The sequence below is a fragment of the Musa acuminata genome, chromosome BXJ3-11, assembly GCF_036884655.1.
Source record: "Musa acuminata AAA Group cultivar baxijiao chromosome BXJ3-11, Cavendish_Baxijiao_AAA, whole genome shotgun sequence".
NCBI classification, from domain to species: domain Eukaryota; kingdom Viridiplantae; phylum Streptophyta; class Magnoliopsida; order Zingiberales; family Musaceae; genus Musa; species Musa acuminata.
In genome coordinates, this window is record NC_088359.1 from 28,888,497 (window position 1) to 28,915,954 (window position 27,458).

At 42.4% G+C, this 27,458-nt stretch overlaps 4 protein-coding genes across 4 annotated transcripts; 3 read left to right on the forward strand and 1 right to left on the reverse strand.

Annotated features, from left to right (window-relative positions):
• Positions 1–2,579: 2,579 nt before the first annotated feature.
• Positions 2,580–8,238, reverse strand: LOC135653435 (protein BYPASS1-LIKE-like). Its single transcript, XM_065175407.1, has 2 exons — positions 8,100–8,238; positions 2,580–4,679 (listed from the first exon to the last, which is right to left on the reverse strand). Exon 2 carries the CDS (start codon positions 4,240–4,242, stop codon positions 2,986–2,988), a length of 1,257 nt encoding a protein of 418 aa, XP_065031479.1. The 5' UTR covers positions 4,243–4,679; positions 8,100–8,238; the 3' UTR covers positions 2,580–2,985.
• Positions 8,239–9,788: 1,550 nt separating this feature from the next.
• LOC135652376 (uncharacterized) lies at positions 9,789–13,127 on the forward strand. The gene is made up of 4 exons (XM_065173243.1): positions 9,789–10,362; positions 11,686–11,769; positions 11,850–11,939; positions 12,645–13,127. Exons 1-4 carry the CDS (start codon positions 9,910–9,912, stop codon positions 12,900–12,902), a joined length of 885 nt encoding a protein of 294 aa, XP_065029315.1. The 5' UTR covers positions 9,789–9,909; the 3' UTR covers positions 12,903–13,127.
• Positions 13,128–13,408: 281 nt separating this feature from the next.
• On the forward strand, positions 13,409–14,365 carry LOC135652377 (dof zinc finger protein DOF1.2-like). Its single transcript, XM_065173244.1, has one exon. The coding sequence runs from the start codon at positions 13,450–13,452 to the stop codon at positions 14,134–14,136; it is 687 nt and encodes a 228-aa protein (XP_065029316.1). The 5' UTR covers positions 13,409–13,449; the 3' UTR covers positions 14,137–14,365.
• Positions 14,366–16,135: 1,770 nt separating this feature from the next.
• Positions 16,136–27,255, forward strand: LOC135652701 (uncharacterized). The gene is made up of 2 exons (XM_065173872.1): positions 16,136–16,413; positions 26,243–27,255. The coding sequence occupies exons 1-2, from the start codon at positions 16,257–16,259 to the stop codon at positions 26,962–26,964; spliced, it is 879 nt and encodes a 292-aa protein (XP_065029944.1). The 5' UTR covers positions 16,136–16,256; the 3' UTR covers positions 26,965–27,255.
• The last annotated feature ends 203 nt before the right edge of the window (positions 27,256–27,458 follow it).

The following is a 27,458-nucleotide window of genomic DNA, read 5'->3' on the forward strand; positions in this document are numbered from 1 at the left end:
GGTCTTGGTCTCTATTTCCTTGGATGCTATCAAGAAGAACACATGCTATCGATAACACCATTTCTAAACCGTATGATTTGATCTTTCTCGAGCTCTAATTTAAACGTTGTAGGAGGTTCTATCGAACAAATCAAATCCAATATCCATATTAATCAAATGACCAATTGGGACCTCATTGAAATTCTCACCATATCTCACGCAACATCTCGAGTTGAATAATAAAATCCATTATTTTTTAAAATTTAAAGAGATGACAAACTGATGCATTTAACTATATTTAATGATGGTCAACTATCATTATTAATGTTGTTCAACCATCATTACACATTACCATGGCCCTGTTCATGGGTGTCCATCCAAACTGTTTGATCTTTGAGCAATCAGAAGCTATAAAACAACGAGACTAAATCAACCAAGACAAAATATCATTCGTTGATAGTAACTGCTCACAAAGAAAAGATAACCAAAAAAAAATATATATATATATATATATATATAGTATCTTCTTCAATGTTGCTCGATTACTGCGTCGGTGCCGACTCAGTTACCCAACGACGTCAATGCAGATGTAGAGCATCGGCATCAGTGTTACCCTCTTTATCCCGTCCCTTCGTCTCATCCTTTATCGTTGCTCTTCCTTCTCATCGATCATAATCACCCATGGCCTGCAGCAGTGTCGTCATCCGTTATCACCGAAAACGTAATTGGAATGTTGAAATTATCTTTTTGCTTATTATTTTCTTACTCTCATTGATAACAATGACAATATTATGATAAATAGAGCTATATGTTTTATTTTAATAACTATGGAGATTTAAATGTAAATTTTTTAAGTCTAACACCGGGATACTAAAAGGGTTTAACTATAGGAGATAATACATAATTAACCCAATGATAATCGATTATAAATTGGTATATTAAAAATCATAAAAATATTTTCTAGCATGTCATTATCTTTGTTGAAGTAAAATTTTTTGAATATAAATGCAAATGTATAATGTAAATATTATTTTATCTTTTAAAAATAAATTTTCTAATTTTTTTCACATAAAGTATTCTAATTTTGCTTTATTCTCATGTAACATTCTTTAGTGGATGTAAATTTATCTAAACAAAAACAAATATTAATATTAAATTATAATATATAAAGGAGAATGTAGTATCAGTTTGAATAGATTAAAAACATCAAAATGAACATAAATATCTTAAACTTGTCACTTAATTCCTAACAGCTCTTCCTTAACTCCTTCCATTCAATTTCTTTTTCTTCCCATTCTTCTACTTCTTTTCTTAATTACCAAAACATCTTTTATCATCAATGACACAAAATAATAAAAAAATAAATAATCAAATAAAACGAACTGAAAATCAAAAAAGAGATAAAAAAATATTATCTTTTACACTTATTAGATTGATTTAACGTTTTTAAGATTTAAGAGGATGGATTATAGATTTCAAAGATGATGTTCTGAACATTTTTACACCAACCTGAAAAATATCATCTTTTATGTCACTTTATATCAACCCAAAATATCTCATATTCCAAACAAATTGAGTAATTATAAAAAAAATATAATTAATTAAGGAATTATATTTAATAAAATTATATTTTATCATTTTTTAGCAATCTTCTTTTATAACTCAAGTAGAGATCAATTACCTTAATTGACCAAGTAAAACACTTGTTTCTCCTGCAGGGAAGTCATCAATGTAGATCATAGATTATCACTGTCAGATTGGAAAATGAAGAAAACCTCATGTTAGCCAAAGGTCCAGGTTAGTTAATAGGCAATTCTGGGACTGGAAATAAGCCCTTTGTGATATCAATCCTCATCCATGAAGCAAGCCATGCATTTGCAAACATCAAAAATGCAACACAGAGTAGAACTCAGATCAGAGGAACTTCATTGACCACATAAATTTGGCATACAAACCACTAACAGCTGTCCTGAACATAGCACCAATTTGATATTCCTCCCATTATAAATAAATTAATCACTAGCCAAACTGGAAGAGAAGAAGAAGAGCAACAACAACAACTACTGATAAAGCTTCTATTTCATGCATGATGCCCTGTAACATCATGTAGCTTGGTGCCACTAGGAGCTCATATTCACTATTATCTCAAGTGATTTATACCAAGTGAACATCTGATAGAGACTACAAACAAAACATGTGCAGCAATCTCTCCCAACTTCTGACAAATCCCTCCCTCCCTCTCCTCTCTTGGAAGTTCAATTTATGCTGCAGTACTGAGTCATTTTGATCTTTCACAGCTTTTACAAGAAGCAAAAAAAAAATACAAAGAGGAAAAGAAAATAGTTCACATGCAAAAGAATGCCCTTATCATTGATCAAGTACTTGGATGCCATTTGAAGTTAAAACAATTAAGAATGCCCTGCCCTGCAGTAAGCATAGTAAAAACCCTCCAAAAGAAAACCCCTCTTATGTATATCATCAATTCCACAAGGACAGCTGCTTGTTATATTTCTAGCAAATGTCAAAACAAATCATGATAATCTCCTTAGATCAGAAATCATAATAAAGAAATTATGTTTGCTATCACCAATCAACAGAGGTATTCAAAAGAAGAATTAATATGGAAAATGAGATTTGCAGGAGTATTCAACAACAAGAAGCAAGGAAAACAGTACAATAAATATAAGGAAAAGGCCATTCCCATGGATGGCCACCATTAGGGGGACTCCACAACAGAGGAAAGTTGATGGAGAAGAACACAACAAAGATGCACACAGTATCCAAAAAGCAAGTTGCTTTTTGTCCTGCTTTTTTCTACACAACCTGTGACAAAAAAGACTAAATACAAGAGCACTACCTTCTCCATCTTCCCAGCCCGAAGAAGACATTTGGTTCATCATCTTCTTCATGTCTTCCTTCCCCTTCTTCGTATGGGTAGCCCACCCAAAGACTAAATGCAAACCCACCTCACCTCATCACGGCCAAAGATGGCACCTTCGACAGAATTCACTCGGGATTGTGGGACTTGCTCAGGCATTCGAGGACTTCGGTTCGGCTCCTCACTATTCGAAGGAAGACCTCCCTCACCTGGCGCTCCAGTGGGTCTAAGCCCTCTTTCAAGGCACTGCAAACCTCCACTAACTCTTCTACCCCCTGCCTCAGCTCCGTATCCTTCTCCTCTGTCAATGGGAACTCGACGGGATCCAACAACTCAGCCAGGTGGCGGCTGCACTTCTCGATCTGTTGGATCTCCTTCAGCAGCCCGCACGAGTTCTTCCTGTCTTTTTTCTTCGATTCCTCGAAGATCCGCTCGTGGAGCGAGGTGATCGATGCGGCCCAGGGTAAGTTCCGGGGGACCGAGAAATGGGTCTGGAGGCCGCGGTCCTGGCACGGGATTGCCGCCACGAGAGCCCACACCACGAAGAAGAGAACCGAGCTCATGGTGAACACGGGGAAGGCGAGGCCATTGGTCGCGGAGACCTCGTTGCCACGAGGCACCGCGAGGTTGTTGCCGATCGCCTGGAGCTGCCGTGCAGCGGACCACGAGCGGGAGACGCTCCACGAGGAGGAGCGGAAGTGGCAAGCAGAGGCGGCGGCCCCGCCGCTGCCGGTGCGGCGGTGGTGCGTCTCCTTGCTGGAGCGGCCGAAGGAGCGGTTGCGGTGGTTGAGGATGGACCCGCCGGCAGTCTCCTTCTCGTCGAGCATGAGGATGGTGAGGTCGGTGAGGGCCTTACGGGCGCGGCGGAGCTGGCCCTCGCCGAGGGGCCGGCCTCCATTGAGGGCGGCGAGGGCGATCTCGAGGTGCTGGCGCCACAGGCGGAGCTGGTCGACGCCGTCGCGGATGGCGTTGCAGACGTCGAGCGCCTTGACGGCGCGGTCAAAGAAGTCGGAGAGGAGGCGGTCGAGGGGAGGCCGGGCGAGGAGCACCCGCTGGCCCTTGCTGCAGCTGAATAGAATCACGCGGAACTCCTCCTGGCAGATGAGGAAGCTGTCGAGCAGCCTGCGGACCCAAGCGAGGGAGAGCAGCTCGTCGGCGGCAGCGGCAGCGGCAGCGGCAGCAGGAGGAGAAGAAGCGAGGTCGACGAACAGGTCGGCGACGTGCTTCTGGAATACCTCCAGCTCGAGGTCGTGGGCGGCACCGCCACCGGGGGAATCGTGGTGGTGCCCGTCGACGGTGTGAACCTGGTCGCGGCGGATGCTCAGGATGGAGCGCCCGATGGACGCGAAGGGGACGGACGAGCCCTGGAAGTCCGTGGCCGGCATGATCGCATCACCCAACAGCAGCAACGATTCCTCAACAATTCTCCGATTCTTGTCAGAATTCGAGGTCTCGGAGCAGAAGAATTGGGGGAAAAAGATCCGATCTTTCGGGAGCAGCCGTGAAGAGAGAGAGAGAGAAGGAGGAGCAATAAAGCAGGGAAGAACGGGGAAGTAAAAATAAGGGGTACCCCAACCGAGGACGAGAGGCCACGTGGACGGAGCACAAGTGGGCTCCCACGGGTGCTTGGCCGAGAGCGGTTTGCGGTGAGGTGTGGGGTCGGTAGATGAGGACGGACCGAGTGCGGTCTAATTCTTGCGGTGCTCGCTCGGCCGTGGAACGGTTCTCGCGGGTGTTTTTACACATACATCCTTGCAACCTTCTGGAATACCATAGTTGCCCTTTCAAATTTGAATATTACACGTGTCCTCCTTTAGTAAACCTGCATCAAAAAATAATAAATTTAATTATTATTAACCATGAATATCTCTAGTTAGTTTGATTTAAATATATAACTATATTGTAAATATATCTAACATTTTATTATAACAATAATAAACAAATAGAAATAAATTCATTAATTTTTGCATGAAAATAAATTACAATAAACCATATGCAAAGATTTTAATTGTTGAGATAAAATCCTATCCTCACTACTTGCCAATTTAAATTAAATTAAATGAACAAAAATATAAAATTCATTAATTTTATGGGAAAATAAAATATTTCTTGGCTTTCATCTATTTCTAATAGACAAAAGGTATCAAAAATGTTAATGCACGTCACGGGTAGGCATCATTCAAGCATGAGCAAAAGCAGTTATGTAAGACAATGGAAGGGTCAGCACATCAACTAACTCAACAGCGACAAGAATGAAGGAGTATTATATCATGGCATTCGATTCAGTTTTCCCTCCATGGTGTGAAGGCTAGAGGACATGATACAGCTAAGTCTCCACTCTGTCAAGTCAAGCGTGCTGGGGACACGTAAAAGAGTGTTGCGAGTTTACATCCCAGGCAATACATTCCCATATGGGCATCCCACTCGTCCGCATGATTACTGAAACGAAAAATAAAGAAATAAATAAAATATTATTTTTTGTTCTACATCTAGGTGTTATCACTTTTGATAAGGATAAGAGCAAAAAACAAATGTGAGAATACATCAAAATTGATACGGGATTTGGAAGAGAAAAATAATGAACACAATGTTGTCTCTGCGAGTAGATAGATTATTTCCAAAATAAATTGGCAAGCAAAATAATAACCATGACAGTATGAGCATCTAAAAGAAAGTGGAAGATTTTCGTTATATTTGGATCAAATTATTCGTCTTAAAACACAATAAGGTGTGAATCAACCTTAGTTCAATCTATTGTTGTTTCAAAGACATATCCAAGTTTAAACTATAAGAATAAATCCTGATGTGCATCAAGACCATGAAACCAAATCAGATGATGTCGACTCTTTCACATAGGAATTCGAATCGATCTTAGTTCAGTTCACTCATGAGATTGAGAAATACTGATTCATAAGTTGTTCCGCTTGTACACATTAGCAGGCACAAGAAAAAGGACTGAAGTGCTCTTGTTATACAACATAAGCAAGCGTCTTGGAAAAAATTTCCAGTAATGAAAAAGTGCATAACCATTTAAATCAATGTGTATGCAAGACCACCGCAAAAGCAGACTGCAATTCGACTTGTATTGATTAAATGGCACAGAGTAAAAGCATACAAAGTCTAAAGCAAGAATCTTATACATGCTTCATAAAGACTATCTGAAATTGTGTTCTTGCACTATGATGGATTTACTTTTATTGAAAAAGCATGTGCAGAGTGATAGGATAGGGGAAGAGGCATTCCTTTTCTGATATATTTTAAAATACTAAAGAAAATGTGAATTAATTTGTAATTTTACATTGCCCCAAAGGTCTCTATACAAAATGATGGGCAGCAGTTGCTTATGGTTGTAGGCCATCTAGTGCAGCATTAAGGTTGACCGTTGACCTAAGTAATCGACTTTTTTTTTTTTCTTTACTCTTAGATCTGAACTCTTCTCAACCAAGCTATCCAATTCCTCTCCTTGTGCTAATGCACTAAATTGTCTGGACTATTTACTCGTTCCCTTTTATGCGATTTGATTAGAAGGGTTGATAATGTAAGAAGTTGACATAATGGAGATACTGTATCGAAGTATAATATTAACATGCATCAGTAGGGGAATCTTCTTCTGCTTACATGCCATACAGACAACACTTGAGGTATTAGACTTAAATTACTGCAAGCAGAAGCCCCAGTATTACATCAGCCATGCCACACCTTTCGCAGGTTAAAGGCATATGTAGAAAGAAGGCGAAGGGGAATAACAGCATTCACCAATAGGTAACAAAATATGGGACACCATTTACCTAACAAATTTAGAAGCATTCCACCCAAGCAACTAAAACCTAACACAAAAATTACATCATTAACACAAGTAATTTTTTCATATAGATCAAGAAAAATTGATTTCTGAATAAGATCCCAGCTTTGAACCAGTCAACCAACTTGAAACATACGAAAAGACTCACTTTGTGTCATGTGCTGTATATTAGACAGCATATTTAAGTTGTATGCTCTTAACATCTAGTCATTTTATATTTTCTCATTTGTAGGACGGATGCCCAAAAAATGCAAATTTACACATCTATTCATTTCAGTTGTAGCTCTCCTAGCAAGACAAAAAGGCAAAATTTGAAGCATATTGCACATCATGGTTAAAAAATCTTCGACTTGGATGCACAAAGTTCATTTATGAAAACTTACTGAGATAATTTTAGTCTGATCCAAATCCCTCTGAATTTTAAACAATTTGTCAGCTTCTGCAGGATTTAAACAAAGGTAAAACCAATTTCTAAGATAGCAAGGATTTAAACAAAATCAACCAGTAAGAGTGATCAATGAAATAACTCAAAGGCTATCCATGAGAGTTTCCCTTGATCACGAAAATTTTGTTTGATAAACATTTTAATGCATTCAATTAGGACTAACAGTTGTGAAGTGTATAATTTGTGATGGTTGACTCAGATTGATACGGGCGAAAGAGACAACATGCTTCTGCAAGCTTGACATGATGAAATTTTTTCACTTCTTCGGATCAAAATTTCCTCTGTGCATCTACACACCAATCTGCGGATGAACTCGCACAAGTTTCAGTGCAGAAACAGGGATATGCAGCAACAGATTTGAAGGGAGATTTCAATGGAACTGCAAAATGCGTGGATTCTTGGTTCTTGTCCACAGCAAACACCAGAAAGGTTAATCTTCTACTGTTACTAGATAAGTGAATGGAAATATTTCTAACTGCGATGATGCTATGATGCCCATCATTGAGATTGAAATACTTGAAGTTGCATTGTTGTACTGCTGTGTTATCAAGATTGGATCATGCAGAAAAGCCATTGTTAACTAACAAATGTACTGCAATGAGAATGTTAGTTTGCTCACAATTTTGTTGAAGGCACAGGAATTCCTACTATTCAAAGGCTGGAACGGAAATGGTTAAGACTGATGGTTCTTCGACAGCAGAGGTTTCTGATCAACAAAAGACTGCTCCTACTGTCTGAACTTAATATGGATGATAAAAGAATTTGAAACGAAATCAGGAATATTGATATCCAATCAACTGTGACATCAAATTTCATATCTCAAACATATGAAAAGTTTTTGCTATCAAGGTTACCTATGAACAAGTTTAAGAGACCCATGCTATGCTGGTACAAGGTTACATGGCTTAAGAGGACTCCAAGACATGCTGTAATTGCATGGCGGGCAATATAAAACAAACTGATGAAACAAGACGGATAAGTCAGTTGGCAATCACCTTTCATGCAGGGGGTAATGTCATTTGTTAAGAGTACTCTTTGCAGTAACAGTGTTGGCTGCAAGTGCTGTGCTTTGGTCCTTCATGTATAGACATGTATATCTCTTATACATTTCTTGTTTTCTTGTTTTGATATAATATACTTCTAATTACAAAAAAAAAAAAGGAATCTTCATTGAATAACACAACTATAAAACCAAATTCTACTGTCTCAAAGTTTTTCAGTTAAGAAAGGCACAAACCTGAAATTTTGTTAAACCTTCAGTCAAATATGGCCATGCTTGAGTAGTATCTTCCCTTACAGCTCTCCAAGAGTTGCCAAAGTTCTTCTGACACTCGTCCAGTACCTTTTAATAGCATTTAACTTATGTAAGACTTATGACCAGTAGCTAGAGACAAATAGAACTAGGCTTAGCAAAGTAACTACTATAACTATCAAATAATGTGAAAGAAACTTGTCAAGTCAATAGGCATAAGGAATTGGAAGTACAATTCCATGGTGGAATATGTTCCATGCAGCAGAACAAACTAGCATTAAACCAAATTTGCACTCATTTTTATGATTATACTTATCCTTTTCTAAGAAGGATATGTACCGATCATCCTGACATGGGCCGGTATTCAAAGACAATATTTCACAACAGATAATAACAAATAACCATCGATTCTCCCCCAAAATTGTGATTATAATGCAGCCTGAAATTATAATATGATACAGAAAATAAGCATAAAAAGCACTTAAAATTCAATTCTTGCCGGAATAGTCAAACCATGTGGAAAGCACCCGTTAGGTAAAATCGGGAATGATGATAAGAAAAGCATGACTGGGGGGATTCAAAGGGAGACCTTTCGAGTTGGATGGATTGGCACTTGGCGGCGGTGCGAGCGACGAAGGGGATGACCTTTCTGGCGGTCGCACTGCCGAGGTATCCTAAGTGGCTGACGTCGGTAGCGTCAGCGAGGACCACCGGATCCGCCGCCTCGGACGAAGAGGAGGGCGGCAGGAGGACGAGGAGGAAAGCTTAGGGGGAACGTAAGGCGAAGGGATTTGGGAGTTCGTAGCGGCTCCTTCGTGGCGGGAGTAAAGGCGTGGAAGAGATTCTCTTCCCATACTACCCTCATTCATTAATATATTCCTCTCTCTATCCTTTTCTTGACCATATTTCCCACATTAAATATTTCTAATTACAAGTATATATTACTCTATTTTTAGGAAAAAAACCGAATAATATTTTTTTTGTTATTTCTGGCGTCCGAACAAAAATTTCATGTTTACTGAATTCTTTAGATATGATCATTATTTACTATTTTTTGTTTAAATAATAGTATAAAATAATTAAATAATGTTGTATTTATTATATGTAGACATAAACATATATAAGATTATGGAGTATTTAATATAATAGATCGAGAGGGTTTTAAATAAACAATTACATGAGTCAGTTAATAGAAAGAGTATCCTCAACTTTGATATAAAAAAATATTAAATAAATTAATATTTAATGTATAAATATGCTGATTGATATATAATTAATAGAAAGATTATCCTTAATAATTTAACATAAATAGTTTTGATTTTTGAGTATGCGGAGATGTCAAGCTTTGTCTCGGATCGGATCGAGTCGAGGCCATAGGATCCAACCCGCTAAGGTTCCTCCTCCGTACCAAGCCCTAAACCCAGTTAAGCCCCCTCCACCTTCGTTGTTCCGCGATCCGACAGCCGAAAGTTCTCCTCCTCCCGCCTGCACCGAACGGATCGAATGCATCACCCGCCGCCGGCTTAAACCTACGCTCGTAACCCCCCCTAGCCATGTGGCGGCGCCGCCTCTCCCTCCTCTCCGACCTACCCTTCCCGATCCGTCGCCCGCTGCCAGTCACCCGACCCCCCTCGATCTCCATCGCGCCCCTCGCCAGAGCCCTGAAGCCCCCACCTCCTACCGCGGCGGCGGCGGCGGCGATGGATGCCGGCTTTACTCCGTTCGGGATCTTTAGGTCTTCGTACAGCGGGATGGCGATGGGGTCGTCTCCGGCGACGGCGAGCCTGCTGAGCCTGAACGATCTGAGGGATAACAAGGGGGCGCGGCAGAAGAAGAAGCGGAAAGGGAGGGGTATTGGGTCGGGGAAAGGGAAGACGGCCGGAAGGGGGCACAAGGGGCAGAAGGCTCGAGGGACGAGCAAGTTTGGGTTCGAGGGTGGCCAGACGCCGCTCCGCCGTCGACTCCCCAGGCGGGGTTTTAAGAATCCCTTCAGCCTCACCTTCCAGGTGACCTGATTGCATTACTTTCCACGATCTCGTATATCTCTTTCTATGTTGCGTTAGATTGTCCTGTTCTCTTCTTCTGCTGGTTTTTTCGGGGACGAAATGGTGCCACAGAAACGAAAAGGCGATATTTTTAGTAATGCATTGCATTTCCGGTTGTACAGATGGATATAGCTTGATGTATTGTTAGGAACTATTGTCTGATAACAATCACATCATAGATTGTGTACTTCAAGGGTTGAGTGCTTGCTTTTCTCTGTATATCTAAGCTATCACTACTCATGATCCCATATGAATTGGAAGAGCTTTACATCACCACCACATCTCAGAAAGCGCACGCAACCCTTGTAGTTAAAACAAGGGTTGAGTGCGCTTTCTGAGATGTGGTGGTGATGTAAAGCTCTTACAATTCATATGGGTTCATGAGTAGTGCTAGCTTAGATATACAGAGAAAAGAAATCTACTAGAATTCTCACTGTTACATGAAACATTTATATATCCATGTATATTGTTGTATATGTGTCCATTTCCATTGCTTATTTTGTGCCAACAATTTATTATATTATGTTTCCATAATTTAGGAGCTCCATACTTCTTTAAGAGTGTTGGAAGGAGTTGCATTGGTAATAACTTGATGTCCATTGCAACTTTAAGCATGAAGAACTAGATGCCTTGATCAAGAATCAGCCTTTTGAACATTTCAACTTTTCCAATATGGGTTTTGATGTTTCAGACAACTACCAATTTGATGGAAAACCGGACAGAATGATTCGTCAATAAATACGTCTAACTCTGGGGCTAAATGATCCGTGGCCGACATCTCATAGGAACTATTCTGTTGAAGGGGAGGGGAGGACTATTTCATGCTAATGCAAAAGAAGCGGCTCTCGTCACTTGCTTTTCAGGCTGTTCTCCTGCTCGCCTAATTTACTTTATTGCTTGGTGGCCACTTCTGACGTCTGCAGTATCCAAGTTGTTTCCTGTTTATTCAACTTAACTTATTTTGTTATGCTCATTGTGTCATTTTTGCATTAATTTCAAACATATTTTCACGCTTAATAAATTGCTGAGCAGTTGGAGGAACAATTGTTTGTTCTGATGTATAAGAACTTCTAGCAGATGAAATAACTGCATGATTTTCCATATTTTTTTTTCTTTATGGGTTCTTTGGCCATTTCATGCGTGCTTGGGTAAGCTAAGGTTAATTTCCATTGTTGCTAATGTTTCATTAGCTTGTGTTGTTCTTTAAATTAACTTCATATTTGTTCAAAAAGAAAAAAAAATCTGTTATATTTGTTTGTTTTATTGATATTATGTTTATAACAGCCTGTAGGTTTGGGGAAGATTGCAAAACTCATAAATGCAGGAAAAATTGACTCGTCAGAACTTATTACTATGAAAACCCTTAAGGTACTCAACTTTATCTTCATATGTGCATGTTGGTGTTGTCTGATTGATTCAAATTAAATCTGAATTCCCCATGACTGTAGGATACAGGTGCAATAGGAAAGCATATAGAGGATGGCATCAGGTTGATGGCTCATGGTTCTGAACATATCAACTGGCCGATACACCTTGAGGTAAGTTATTGTTAGAAGATAACTTGAAAGCAAATTGCTTAACGAAATACATGATTTCTTGATTGGTTGGTTGGCACCTCGCCAATCTTTCACTGTCACTTGCCCTCATCAGTGATCAGTGAAATTATCATCACTTTTAAACCACACTAGTTTTGGTTAGTGATCTTGATTCGACATATTTTTTGTACCTTTCAGTTAAAATGCTTTATCGTTCTAGATACAGACGCCTTTCCTTTTATAGGGTGAAATTTTCTTTACTCCTGAGATGATAAGTATGATTTTCACGATGAAATACTTGCACATATGTTCTTATTTGTACTTGTCATGGCAGCATTTCCAGTAATGTTACGTTTCTTAACTCTCAGCTTCTAAGTTGATTTGTATGTTGCTGTAATGGAGTCATACCACTGATTGAGTTGATGGCATTGCATGATCAATTTTTTGGGAAGGAAAATATATTATGTAATGCATATTATCTTTTATGTATTAATGTACATACAGAAATAATCTGGCATGATCAATGTTACGTTTCTTTTATGTTTTCTCTCACGAAATAATATGACCTGTAGAACTTGCATATGAGTATTCCTCCTATCACTATAGACTTGGATGCAATCATACTTTTCCATCGTTCCCTCTAACAATTACAAGTAACATCCCCAATAGATCATTCTTCGGTAACTAACATCAATGTGGACTCCACAGGTATCGAGAGTGACAGTTCGTGCAAAAGCTGCGGTGGAAGCTGCTGGCGGTTCCGTGAGAAAGGTGTACTACAACAAGCTGGGGTTTAGGGCACTGCTCACGCCGGAGTGGTTCGCAAAGAAGGGACGCCTATTACCGAAACCAGCGAGGCCTCCACCGAAGCAGCGAGACAGGGTCGATGACATCGGTCGCTTGCCTGCCCCTACCAAGCCGATACCTTCTACAACTGAAGAGAAAGATGCAACAGCAGCTGCTTGAAGCACCAATTCTGAAGATGCATCAGTGACAACTGCTTCTTGAACAAGACAAATCATGCTGATGGCCTCCATTGCTGTTTGAATTGGTTGCTCTTTGTCATGTACTCGAAGAGATCTCACTCAATAATCCAAGCTTGGTGGTTCTGTACCATTTGGATCCTGCACTCCTATTGTAATGTTACTTTGCAGAAGAATTGTTCTTAAATTATGAATCACTGTCAATTCATCTATAGTGTTATTAATCAACAATTAATAACATGAGATTAATCTTTAATCTCCGGTATTGGTGATGCCGACGTCGATTATGTCTCACCAGCCTCTCTCATGGCGAGGAGAAGACGCGCAAGCAATCAATGCCATCAAAATACGTGCGCCTACGCGGCCAATCCAAAGCTTCTTCTCAACTCATCTTCCATGCACGTGCATTGGCCGCATCAGATTCTTAGCCTACAAATAATGAGTTGGTCCTCTCTTCCCTCTGCTCCCTCTTCTTCTCTCTCCTCTCTCGTTCCTCTTCTTCTTCTTCTTCTCCCCCTTGATTGGATGAAATGTTGTCCTACGTTCCGCGGCCGGTGGCGCCGACTTGCCCCCGCTGCGTCTCCTCCAACACCAAGTTCTGCTACTACAACAACTACAGCCTCAGCCAGCCGCGGTACTTCTGCAAGGCCTGCCGGCGTTACTGGACCGAGGGCGGATCGCTCCGCAACGTGCCCGTGGGCGGCGGCTGCCGTAAGAGCCGACGGGGCAAGCCGGCCAGGGCGCCGTCCGCCGTCGCTGCCGTGGCCGGTCGCGACGTGATCCGCCCCGACCTCATGCTGAACGACATCGTGAGTAACTCAGGCATCGCCCCCGCCCCCGCCCCCGCCGACGGCTCAGCCATCGACCTAGAGGTGCTGTATGCCAAGTACATGGATCCAAGCCCGGCCGTGCGGCCGGAATCCTCGCAGCCCGCAGTAGAGTCAGGCTCGTGCAACCAAATCCCTGCGCCATTTCCCGATCACCAACTGTTCTTGGAGTGGGAAAGCATCCTAACTCAGCCGGTGGAAGAAGACCTGCAGAACAAAGTGGATTCAAGCAGTCCTCGAGCGTATCCAAAGCAACCTGTCGACAACTATGTATGGTGGGGGGATTCTTCAAGTGATGCAGATCTAATACATGAGGAGCAAAGCCTGGTGCATGACAATTGGATCGGATCACTGGATGACTCGAGTTGGGAGGCGTTCTACAGATGCTGATCATGTCCGATCTTCTTCTACATTCGAGAATGTGCGTGTGAGAGAGACGTCATAGACTTCATGGCTTACGGAGAGGGATACATTAATTGCCTCTTTGAAGTCAACATTGGGGTTAACGTTGAAATCTGTAGCAAGAGGAGACATACCAAACACCTCGATTAGCTCCCAGAGTCAAACTATATATCACACGATTCTTAAATTTATTGCTTATAATGGATGGATGGGTTCATATCGATAACTTGATTTATAATTATATATGAGTTGATGTAATCTTCGATTGGTCGAAGAGTATGAAATTATATTCAAGAGGTTTTCCTGATGCCACATAATCAATCTCCAATATATATATATATATATATGGAGATGAACAGCCTCTGGGATATTGCAACGCAAGTATCACCAAGAACGAGCACAGCACATGGTGGTGATCCAAGAGTACGACGACGGCCCATGATCCAAGGCAAAGTGCTTCGGAATCACAACCCCAGATTCACAAGGCAAAGCATCAGAATTATCCTTAGACACTGGGCTAATTATATATTATATTTATAATTAATTATTTTAATTTTTAATTTTTTTATATTTTTAGAAATTATATTATAATTTTTATATTTATAAAAAAAATTTAATTATGTTTCTTCTCATATCATCGATTAAGCATGTATAATATTTTTATCAACGAGATCGACGATATGAGAAGAAATTAGATTAAATATTTCATTCTCATAAATATAAAATTTTTAATATAATTTTTAAAAATATAGATATTAAAATATTAAAGATAACTATTACATAAATAATATGTAATTAGTCCTTATATACCACATAATCTATTATTGCCGAATAAGATGTGTCATGTCGATATATATATATATATATATATATATATATATATATATATATATATATATATATATATATATATATATATATAGTTCATCCGCCGGAACGTTTGCCTAGTACGCAAACTGTTCGACCTCGTGTGGTGGTACCTCCCCATCGCCGGTGCAAGCTGCGGCAGTACCTCATCATGTGATTCATGCTGAACACCTTCTCCCCAAAGAAAACCCTCACCGAGCGTATGAATTCCCTCGCATTTTTTGGCTGGTCAGGATCTTGATGAAATATCAATCTCTATATTTTAAAAATATATATTGATATCCATATAGCCATATAATTATGAAGATAAAATATCTAGGTACATTTATCATAACATTATTAGTTTTATCAAAAAAAAATAAAATAAAAAGGATAAAAAGATAATTTTAATATTATTGTCTGTGATAACAAATAACGACATTGTTGGGGGTCGTGAATGACTGTTGTGAATGAAAAGAGTGATGATGATATGTGAAGGTTGTTTTATATTTGCATCGATATTGATGTAGTTGGAGTAGCGATGAGAGGTGAGGGCTATTCTACATTTGTGTTAATATTAATGCAGTTGTCAAATGACGAAAGGACTATCGATACAAATACCAAGCGGCATTGTTCTGTATTTGCATCAGTGTCAACATAGTTACTAAACAATATTATTTGATATTTACATTGATGACCTTTTCGTCGCTCAATAATTATATTGGTACCGTTGTAAATGCAAAGCAAAGAAATGACTACTCGATAACTATATCGACGTCGACATAAATATAGAATAGCTCTCGCATCTCATACTTATTCTCCTCATCCACAATGGGCACCTAGGCCCCGGTGACACAATCATTCGTTACTACTAACTAGAACGTTAGAATTACCATCAACATGATATTTAGGCAAATGAATATAGATGTTTCACTATAGAAATATCAATATAATTTTTTAAAATATAAATATAATTACTATAAGGGTTAATTTGTTATAAGTCTGATTATGATATTTAGAAATGTAAAAATCGAGGTTATTCCGGTAAATATGTTTGAACGAACCGAATAAAGGGCAAAAAACACATGATATCTACCGTCTGATTAGTTCCAAACGGTGGTTGATTCAAGATAAATCGTCAGCACACCTCATTCCCGTGTACGTGTGCGCACCGTGGGCGGCGGGCGAGGTGCTCTTCTCGCGGCCGCCTCAGGTTGTATATAGCATCGCTCTCGGCGTCTCGCGATAACCGGCCGACGGATATGGAGAGCGCAAGGGAGGCTCGCCGACGGAGGATCTTGGAGCGTGGGACCGACCGCCTCGCCTTCATTGCCGGCCAAGCCCGGTCCATCCCCGATTCATCTCCTCCTCCGTCTCCTTCTCCTCCACCTCCGAAGGAAGCGCATCCTAAGACCTCCGGTAAGATCTCCTTCCTCCTCTTCCCTTCTTTGTTCCAGTTTCCTCTATTCTTCACTTTGTAGTGCTATCTTGCCCTCTTTTAGTTGATTACCTGCTCGATCTACGTCACAGGATGTTTCTGACCCCATCTTCTGTTTTAAATGTTATCTTGATATCTTTTTAGTGGATTCCTTGCTCGATCTAGGTCGCACCATGTTAACGAATCATCTTTCCTTTGAAACGTATTTGCATTTGGATGCGTTGAACCTCTGATGAGAGGAGTCGTCCTATTTTTGGTAGATGCGTTTTAGGGCTCGATTGCTGCGTTGCAACTTGGTACTCAATTTACCTTTCAACGCCGATCATAAAGACCTGTTTCTTCTCCACACTTCAGAAAATAAGATCTTTAGTTAAGATATCTCGTCTTTCGTTCATTCTGTCGGGCGAACGAGGGAGTTGTTTTACACAATCTGGATAGCTAATGCAAGCTTCTGTTGTTGTTGATTCGTTCTCGGCATGGAAATTTCTTGATGCGCTTTTTTCCTTTTCCTAATCATGTTTTTGGAGCACTGATCGCAAAGAAAATGTTATCTGATGATTCATACTTTTGGTGCTCGTTAGAAAATGTTATTTGAAGATTAGCTGTGTTGATTCCCACAAAGAAGGGGCATGATATTTGGTTTTGAAAAGAATGTGTTCTTCTTTGGTAACTGTAAGGTAAGTAACCATGAATGGGATTAGCTCTTGAATAACAAGACTTGTTACGATCATTGATGCTCCCTTTGTGGGAAAAGAAAAACGACCAATTTGGTAATAGAGATTTACACTTAAGTTCTTCGGCTTTCTATGCGTGACAATAGTGTCAATGGTTTTGAGTTTTATCCTTGCTGCAAGCTTGTTATGGCTGCCGAGAAATGAAATCTTTGATGTATTAAATTATTTGTTGTTTCCTCCTCCCATTTGGACTGTTAATGCCTGACAAACCTTTTCCTTGGAGAAGTTTTCGATTCTGGAATTGTGTTTCCTTCATCTCGGGACCAACAGAAAGAATACTGTTTGTTCCTTAGAACCCTATCTGAGGGTTTACTTTAATTTTGTAGCTGCTATTTATTCATGTTGAGTAGCATCAGTTCATTTTTGTTTTCAGTAAGAATTAGGGTCATTTTTATTCTACACGCTGTACTTGCTTATTCTTTTATTAGATATTAATTTTAAGGTCAATAAAAAATTGGAAATGTTCCTTTGTTGTGCCTATTCTAAATCTGATATCAACTCAGATTTTCAGTTGTCTGGTCAGTGGGTGGTTACTAAATAATCTTACTCAAGGAACTATAGACCATTCTGCAACTATTGGATGCCTATCTGTATTTGTCTCTTCCGCTGCTCTTTTATTTCCTTCACAAAAAAAAAAAAAAGAAAAAAAGAAGAAGAAAGGAACAAAGGGTAAATGTGGGTTGATTGGTATGTCTCTCATAGTTTTCGGTTAGGTGCATTGAAGTGCAAGACCCGTATGAAAGAATTTCTTGAGATGATTATATTTTTTATTTTTAAACCACCCTAAGAGGGTCAACTTCGACTTTTGGAATTTCATTACTATGACATAAACCAAGACCAAATATGTACTAAGAACACCTCTATTGGAACAAATGGTCAACTTTGCTGATGCAAGTGTAATGTTATTGTTGGTTGAATTGAGCTGAATTAACACAGTTCAAAATCATTTTATACTAGTGTTTTCAATAGGCGCTCAGGCGGTCAACTAGGCGCCTGGGTTAGGCGAGGCGAGGCCTAAGTGCCTTGGAACAGGTCTGGGTGAGTCGATTCAAGGAGGCGCCACTCGGGTGCACGCCTAAACCTAGACATTGAGCAACTTTAAGTGTGCACCCGATCCAATTAAAGCATGGGTTTGATTGGGTTCAATCAATTTGAATGAGTTGGCTCAACTGAATCAACTAATCGACAACTTACTCTCCCCCACCGCTTGTGCACTCGACCCAGTTGAAGGAACCCAGTGGAAGAAACCCTACCGTGAGCCTCCTCCCTACACAAATGGACCATGAGCCTCCTCCACCCTATGCCGTCGTGTGCAGGATCCCCCTTTGGCTTACGTCGTTGATCGCGAGCCTCTTTCGCTCTACGTTATTGTGTGTAGTGTCTTCCTTCAGATTAAGTCATCGCCCGCGAGGCTCCTTTGCCCTACGCCGCCTTGTGCAGCTTTGTATCTCCGCCGTGTGAGCTTATATTGTCGACCAACTTTGTTCCACCAGTTGCTACCTTCCTCCACCCTAAGCACCACCGTAGCTTGAGTCAAAGAAGCCAACCTTCCTCCACCGTGCACTGCTGCCTTCCTCAGGACCATACCATCACGGACTTAGCTAGAATTGCCTAAGTCGTGAGGCACCCTTGCGGTAAAGACGCGAACTTAGCTTGCGTTGCCGAAGTCGCGAGGCATCCTTGCAGCAAAGATGCGAACTTAGCTTGCGTTGCCTAAGTTGCGCTTCGCCCTTGCGATTTGCGTCCGTAAAGATCAGCCCACTTGCAACCTCTCGCAGGTCCTGAAGGACCTGTAAAAGAGAAAGTTGATTAGTTCGAAAAATGAGCGACGGACAAGTCCCGACGTCTCGCGAAAAGGGGAAGCTTTACAAGCAATTCAGCGAGCACCTTGCGTGCACAAGAGAAAAGAGGGAGATGAGGAAAACAAAGACTTTAGAGGGTTGAATGAACAACTGCAAGTTCACAAACAACTGCTCACCGGGTGCCGGGCGCGACAACAAGTTCCCGTCAAGGTAACGTGCGAACTTGCGAAAGATTGTTCAATGCCCGACACTATACCGAAGCCCCATCCCCCATGGTGCCACCCGGGTGGTTCCAGGGTGCTGAGATGGCTGACGTTTTGCGTGCAGCAGCGGGCTATAGAAAACAGCCTGTGGCACGCAAAAACGGAGTTATTTTGGGTTGTTTTGGTCAGTTCAGTGAGCGATCGTACTGTAGCGCTGCAACTTGTTCGAACTTACATTTTTACAAGCAAAATGACTCAAAACCAAGATAAAACATGTTGCCAAGCAGCTGTACATGTAGATGAGAGCGACGAACGGTTCGTTGAACGGAGTTGTTGTCGGTGCGCGACGAACGTTTGTGACATTCTCCGCCACTTAAACTGTCGACGCCCTCGTCGACGCTTGTTGGTAGTTGTTGATAATTGTTTCTTCATGTCATAGGGCGTCTTCGGGCTCCCAACTGGCTTCAGTTCGGGGAAGCTTTCGCCACTTCACCAAGTATTCGGTCTGCTCAGCTCCATTGGGTAGCTTTAACTTGCGATCCACTAAAATGGTTTCAACTCGTTTCTCGTAGGAGACTCTGGTGGAGGGTAGCCGAGTTGGAACACTTCAGGAAGCATATTGCGGATCCGAGTGGTAGGCTTTTAGGTTGTTGGCGTGAAAAACATTGTGAATTTTGAACCACACCGACAGTTGCAACTTGTAGGAGACGTTGCGCACCCTGTTGATAATTGGGAAGGACCCTTCATACTTTCGCACCAATCCTTTGTGTACTTTGTTCCTAAAGAATTGGAGTGATACTGGTTGAAGCTTTACCAACACCAAATCGCCGACCTTGAACTCTTGCGGTCGCCTTCCCAAGTCTGCCCACTTCTTCATCCTTTTTGCCGCCTTCTCTAAGTAAGCCAGCGCAATATCTGCATTTCGATGCCACTCCTTTGCGAAGTGGTAGGCTGACGGACTACTCCCAGTATACCCGATTGCCATGGTGTGAGGAGTTGACGATTGTTATCCTGTAATGATCTCGAAGGGGCTCTTGTTGGACGTAGAGCTCCGCTGCAAGTTGTAGGAGAATTGAGCAATGTCCAACAACTTCACCCAATCTCGTTGGTTGGCACTTACGTAGTGCCGAAGATATTGCTCTAGGATCACCGTTGTCATCTCCTTCTCATGCAATGGATACCGCCGCTCGGTCTCGTTGAGCTTATAGCTCTCGTAGGCCATCATATGACCCTCCTGCATGAGTACTCCCCCAATAGCGAAATCTGAAGCATTTGTATGGACTTCAAAGGGCTCCCCATATTCCGGCAATTTGAGCACCGGTTCTTCCAAAACGGCAGCCTTCAGATCTTGGAATGCAATTTCATATTTATCAGACCATCTCCAAGACTGCTCCTTCTTCAACAACTCCGTCAATGGAGTTGCACGCTTCGAATACCCCGCTATGAAGCGTCGATAGTAGTTGACGAAACCAAGGAAGGATCTCAACTCTGGCATCTTCTTTGGAGTTCGCCATTTTGCAATCGCTTGCACCTTCGATTTATCCATCCGAATGGAGCCATTACCGATTCGATGCCCTAAGAATAAGATCTCTGCTTGAGCAAAGTAGCATTTCTCCCTTTTCACGAACAAAGTGTTCTCCCTTAGAACCTTGAAAATTGTCCGAAGGTGCATGACATGCTCCTCGAGCGTTTGATTGTAGACGACGATATTACGACCACAAACTTATCAAAATACTCTTTGAATAGCTGGTTCATGAGAGTGCAGAACATGACCGGAGCGTTGGTTAAGCCAAAAGGCATCACCAAGAACTCAAACGCTCCATACCTGGTCACACAGGTCGTCTTCGCTTCGTCGCCTTCAGCAATGCACACCTGCCAATACCCCGACCGAAGGTCGAGTTTTGAGAAATACTTGGCTTTGCCCAATTGGTCGAACAAGTCCGCTATGAGCGGGATGAGATACTTGTTCTTCATTATCACTTTGTTGATAGTTCGGTAATCGACGCATAGTCGGAGGCTCCCATCTTGTTTCTTTTGAAAGAGAACTGGAGCTCCGAATGATGCTTTCGAACTGCGAATGAGACCATCGCTTAGCAGCTCACCTAACTACTTTTTGAGTTCTGCCAACTCTGGCGGGGGCATGCAGTAGGGTGGTCTCACTGGAGGCTTCACTCCTGGCTCCAGCTCGATATTATGATCCACGCCTCTGCGTGGCGGAAGAGTCTTTGGCAACTCGGGTGGCATAACGTCAATGAACTCTTTCAGGACGTTCGCCACCACAGCAGGTTCATGAATGACCTTCTCGTCGAGTGGCTCTAGCTTCATAGCAGCCATGAATGTTAGTTCGCCTTTTCGTACCCCCTTCTTCAGTTGCAATGCCAATATCTGTTGGGGGTCTTTGGTTCCTCTCCGAGAGACGGGAACCATACAGGGGTCGTCACCCCCCATCATGCATAGGGTGTTTAGGAACGACATTGGCACCAACTTCGCCGCGTTCATAAACTCCATTCCAATGATCACTTGGAAGTCGTCCAATGGCACCGCCATCATGTTCGTGCTCCCGCGCCATGTTCCAATCTTGATGGGGAATCCCTTTGCCAACTCGGAGATTCGCTTGGCCTCCGAGTTCACCGCCTTCATTCGACTTGGGCTCTTCTCCAAGATCAGCCCAAGTCGCTTTGCTTCTCGATCGACAATAAAGTTGTGGGTAGCACCCGTGTCCACCATTGCACGGGTCGTTTGGCCATTTAGCTTGATGTCTACGTACATCAGCTTACCACTTCCTGCTTTTTGTAGTTTTGTCTTCGTGTTCTCCCCCACTTGACCCCGCATGGCGTTTAACAAACGCATTGCTCCCGTCCGGGGTCCCTGCGACTCCTCGCCGTCGTTGCTGGATTCAGAACTACTCGAACTAAGAGCGACAACCTTGCCCTTGTCCGATTTGGGTGGATGAATGGAAGCTGTTAAAGCATTGAGTGCTTGTTTTTGTGGGCACTCCCTCACCATGTGCAACCCTCCGCATAAGAAGCATCCGTCAGGTTTCGGGGCCTTGCCTTTCGGGCTTGGCCCTTTGTGGGAATTCTTTTTCTTTTGTTCGCCCCTGAGCTCCTTCCTTCGAGAATATTTTGGAGGGCGATTGCTTGAAGATTGTTTCCTTCTTTCCGGGTCTTCAGAGGAAACGAAGTGGGTGAACCTTTCTGCGGTAGCAATTGCCCCGATCAAATCGGCGACATTCCTTCGATATAGTTCTTGTTGCGCCCATGGTTTCAAACCATCGAGGAAGCTGAACAGTTTATCCTTTTCGGACATGTCCTGAATGTCCAGCATTAGCGTAGAAAATTGCTTCACGTAGTCTCAGATGGAAGCATTTTGGCGGAGTTGCCTCAATTTCCTTCTTGCGACGAACTCGGTGTTCTCAGGTAGGAACTGAGTTTTCAACTCCCGCTTCAAGTCCTCCCATGTGTCAACTCGACACCGACCTTGTTGGATCTCCTCCCAACGGGTTCGCCACCAAAGTTTTGCATCTCCGTTCAGATACATGGTCGCTATAGAAACTTTGGTTTCTTCAGAATTAGGCCTCGTAGCTTGAAAGTATTGTTCCATATCGAACAGGAAATTCTCGAGCTCTTTTGCATCTTTGGCCCCTCCATAACCATGAGGCTCGAGTGCCCTCAAGTTTTGTGGCGGCGCAACGCGGGTGTTGGTTCCTCCCGCATTTAGTGCCCTTGTGAGCATGGTCACCTTCGAAGTGAGTTCCGCCACAACTTCCTGCGGGTGTTGCACGGAGTCTTTGGTGTCATCTGACAATCGGTCGACTAGGGCCTCAACCTTGTTGATCTTGGACTCTGCTTCTTCTTGTGAGCTCTCTACCTCGACAAGCCTTTGTTGGCCATGGTAGAGTTCCTTCAAGCTCGCTTCGAGAACATCCAAGCGGGTTTCCGCCGTTGTGAGTCTCTCCTTATGACTCTTTTTCCCGATTTGCGCTCCAGATTGCGCCTCCTCCGCACGCGGAGAGTAGCCAACTTCTCGCTCATCATGTTCGCTGTCGCGCTCCTCCTGAGCGGCTCCAATAGCATGAGAGCGAGTGTGCACTTGCAGCTCACATGCGGCTGCTAGGGGCAAGGGTCTGGCTTGCCCCGTCTTGCTTGATTCGTCACGATGCTTTGCCATGGCGAAGTTGCGAAGTTCCTTCGCTGCTCACTCGAAGTGCTTGCCCGCTCTGATATCACAATGTCACGGACTTGCTAGAATTGCCTAAGTTGTGAGGTACCCTTGCGGCAAAGACGAGAACTTAGCTTGCGTTGCCTAAGTCGCAAGGCACCCTTGCGGCAAAGATGCGCACTTAGCTTACGTTGCTTGAGTCACGCTTCGCCCTTGCGATTTACGTCCGCAAAGATCAGCCCACTTGCAACCTCTCGCAGGTCCCGAAGGACCTATAAAAGAGAAAGTTGATTAATTCGAAGAACGAGCGACGGACAAGTCCCGACGTCTCGCGAAAAGGGGAAGCTTTACAAGCAATTCAGCGAGCACCTTTGCGCTAGGCCTTTGGACCACGAGCCTCCTCCACCCTATGCCGTCGTGTGCAGGGTCCCCCTTTGGCTTACGTCGTTGATCGCGAGCCTCTTTCGCTCTACGCTATTGTGTGTCACGTCTTCCTTCAGATTAAGCCATCGGCCGCGAGGCTCCTTTGCCCTACGCCGCCTTGTGCAGCTTCGTATCTCCACCGTATAAGCTTATATTGTCGACCAACTTTGTTCCACAAGTTGCTACCTTCCTCCACCCTAAGCACCACCATAGCTTGAGTCAAAGAAGCTAACCTTCCTCCACCGTGCACTACTGCCTTCCTCAGGGCCATACTATCACGGACTTAGCTAGAATTGCCTAAGTCGTGAGGCACCCTTGCGGCAAAGACGCGAACTTAGTTTGCGTTGCCTAAGTTGCGAGGCACCCTTACGACAAAGACGCGAACTTAGCTTGCGTTGCCTAAGTCGTACTTCGCCCTTACGATTTGCGTCCGCAAAGATCAGCCCACTTGCAACCTCTCGCAGGTCCCGAAGGACCTGTAAAAGAGAAAGTTGATTAGTTCGAAGAACGAGCGACGGATAAGTCCCGACGTCTCGCGAAAAGGGGAAGCTTTACGAGCAATTCAGTGAGCACCTTGCGTGCACAAGAGAAAAGAGAGAGAGGAGGATAACAAAGACTTTAGAGGTTGAACGAACAACTGCAAGTCCACAAACAGCTGCTCACCGGGTGCCGGGCGCGACAACAAGTTCCTGTCAAGGTAACGTGCGAACTTGCGAAAGATTGTTCAACGCCTGACACTATGTCGAAGCCCCATCCCCCATGGTGCCACCCGGGTGGTTCCAGGGTGCTGAGATGGCTGACGTTTTGCGTGCAGCAGCTGGCTGCAGAAAACAGCCCGTGGCACGCGAAAACAGAGTTGTTTTGGGGTTCTTTTGGTCGGTTCAGTGAGCGATCGCACTGTAGCACTGTAACTTGTTCGAACTTACATTTTTACAAGCAAAATGATTCAAAACCAAGACAAAACATGCTGTCAAGCAGCTGTACATGTAGATGAGAGCGATGAACGGTTCGTTGAACGAAGTTGTTGCGGGTGCGCGACGAACGTTCGTGACAATACTCCATAGCCTTTCACCATCTGATTACCTCTCCATCACCTCTTTCTCAATTTATTGGTAACAACAACAGTTTTGTTAAATGTTCTATTTCCTGCAACATCTTGAGCACTTTGCTTAATTATCTCCTATTTCCTGCTCTTTGTTAAATTGTCAGGAATTTATGACCGCTATTAGGTGGGTACACTGTTAGGAGTTAGAACATAATAGGACACTGTTAGGTAGATAACAAGAACACTGTAACTATACTTTGATATATGCTCTTAACAGCACCCTGTTAGAATTTTCTATTACCCTGTTAGATGGAAATGAACTTGATTTAAGCACCCTACTAGGACAAATAACACCCTATAGTTGTAGGCTTGCAACGAACTACACAATATGTTGTTATTAACATATTTCTTAATGTATATCGCATTTGATGTTTGATCATTTCTATATTTCAGGAATAATGGCAAGTGTATAGAGGAATTAAGAAGAATCATTGGCAAAAAACACAAGAAAGGATCCCTGTTGGAAATAAACTATCTAAAGAATTATATTTTGTTTTGATATTTTTGTTATTAGATATGGACAATGTAATTTGGTACTTTATAATAATGCAATTTGATGTGTCATTTTTATTTTCGTGATCCTATTTATCAATCATGATATATATTTTTAAAATTTTAATATTCAAGAGCTTTTTGCTTCGTTTGGGTGGGAACCTTAGCAAGTACCTTGGTGCCTTTTGGCATCTAGTGCTTTTGAAAACACTATTTGTACAATGAAAATGTGCCAAATTTCACACAAAACTGCTGGTAGAAGAGATCCAACAAGATTGCCTTGCCTTGTGAATCAGTTAACAGAAAAATAGTGCATACAATGTATTCAATCTTCCTATGCTTGTCCACCAGCTGGTGGACTTGCTCAGTTTGACCAACATGATGTCCTCTTTGTTTTGATGACTTTGTTCTATGATGATTGCTTCACGCAAATATAGTTACCTTTTAACTTTCTTATAATACCTCTATTAGTGTTTTCTCTATAAATAGATTTGTTGAAAGCAACATGCCACAACGCTTAGTGGGCAAGGATCCAATTGGGACTAAGTAGCGTTAGGATATTCTTGGCTGATCTCCTGCTACTTCATTATCTTTGGTGTTATATGATGTGAGGGGTACTAGGTTAGAGACCGGTTATTATCACCTTATTGCTACTGTATGAACTAATTATTTTTCTATGTTGATTGTGGTATTTTTAGGAAAAAAAACTAACCCCAAGTATTTGTCTGTTTGGATATACCTACTAATGTAAGATGTACAACTTGTTGGTGCCGAATGATTTCTTGGAAGGTGTTACATTTAGTTAGATCTTCAACAATTTTATTATGCCTAATTTTGTTAAGTTCTTTGCATCTAGAGTGAGCTCATCTATGTCCGCCTCACTATTGCAGTTGCCCCTCTTAGCGAGGATGATGGAGCTACCATCTCTCGTTTTTCTGACCAATACAGAAGCCAAGCCAGTGGCCCAGCTGGGGAAAGAACAGAACCAGCTGGGGAAAGAACAGAAAGTGAGAGAAGCCATGTAAAAGCTCTGGCAAGTGATGAAATGCATGGTGACAAGAAGGAAGATGATATTTGCACGTGCGAATCAGGGAACGAAGCTAAAGCGAAGACAGTGCAAAGCGGTAGGGATTCGGAACTGCTGACCAGTGCCATGGCGCTGAGGTCATCCGATGAAGTTGTGGATGCAGCTTTACCTACAGCGCCAAGGGTGAAGAAACAGCTGATGTTCTCGTCAAAGCAAGTCAGTCGTTCCATTGCAGCTTCTGAAAATATACGGTTGATCGGTGCAGTCGTGATAGCTCTTTTGGTCATCCTGTCGAACCATGGATATGCTTTTGGTGGTGCAGTGATGGGGAGCATCTTGAACTTTCGACCATTGTTCCTTGTTATGCTGACTGATGTGACCATTGTTCTCGGGCTGCTGATAACAAACCACGGAACTGATGCGAAAGAAAACGAGAAAGCAAGGACTGGAAAACAGGAGCATGGTTGGCCAAGCAACATAGGTGATGCATTGGAGGCGTGGTTGATGATTCGGACAGTTTCGAGCGCTGTCTTCATGGATTGCAGCATATGTGCTGTTATCATGATCGCTGGCCTCTGCGTCTGAGTATGCGCGGATTTATGTTGGTTAGCCATGTGAAACACAATCAAGCTTGTTGGTTCATGTGGTGGTTTGTGTTCACAGTATAGTATGGTATTACTTCATGACACGAGTGATCTTTCTGAGGACTCTGGGCACAGATCTGTTTGGTTCATAGTGGAGTATACACTGTTTGGTTTATGGTATACGTTTATGCTACAATGCCTATTTGATTTCTAATCGAGTCGACATAATGCTACTACATTAAGAGTCGTAATATTATTCACGATAAATACAAGCGAGATGTTTATTTCTTTACGATCATTTTCTGTCACTTCAAATAAAGACTTATGCGCACAACAGCAAGCCACCACCAAAACATGGGAAAAGCATCCCTTGTCGAGGGCAGTGACTCGTAATCACTAGAGTTGGTGCAGGTCTCACATTTCTACGTTACACCACTGGTGGTTCTTCTACGGCAAATTAGAGGGAAGAGAGGTGAGGCACCCGTGGCTTCGAAT

Bases quoted from the DNA above. Each gene is read 5' to 3' on its own strand.
- LOC135653435 (XM_065175407.1), bottom strand. From the start codon at position 4,242: ATGCCGGCCACGGACTTCCAGGGCTCGTCCGTCCCCTTCGCGTCCATC.
- LOC135652376 (XM_065173243.1), top strand. From the start codon at position 9,910: ATGTGGCGGCGCCGCCTCTCCCTCCTCTCCGACCTACCCTTCCCGATC. The intron at 10,363-11,685 runs GTGACCTGATTG...TGTTTATAACAG, and splicing joins CCTTCAGCCTCACCTTCCAG to CCTGTAGGTTTGGGGAAGAT. The intron at 11,770-11,849 runs GTACTCAACTTT...CCATGACTGTAG, and splicing joins TTACTATGAAAACCCTTAAG to GATACAGGTGCAATAGGAAA.
- LOC135652377 (XM_065173244.1), top strand. From the start codon at position 13,450: ATGTTGTCCTACGTTCCGCGGCCGGTGGCGCCGACTTGCCCCCGCTGC.
- LOC135652701 (XM_065173872.1), top strand. From the start codon at position 16,257: ATGGAGAGCGCAAGGGAGGCTCGCCGACGGAGGATCTTGGAGCGTGGG. The intron at 16,414-26,242 runs GTAAGATCTCCT...TCACTATTGCAG, and splicing joins AGCGCATCCTAAGACCTCCG to TTGCCCCTCTTAGCGAGGAT.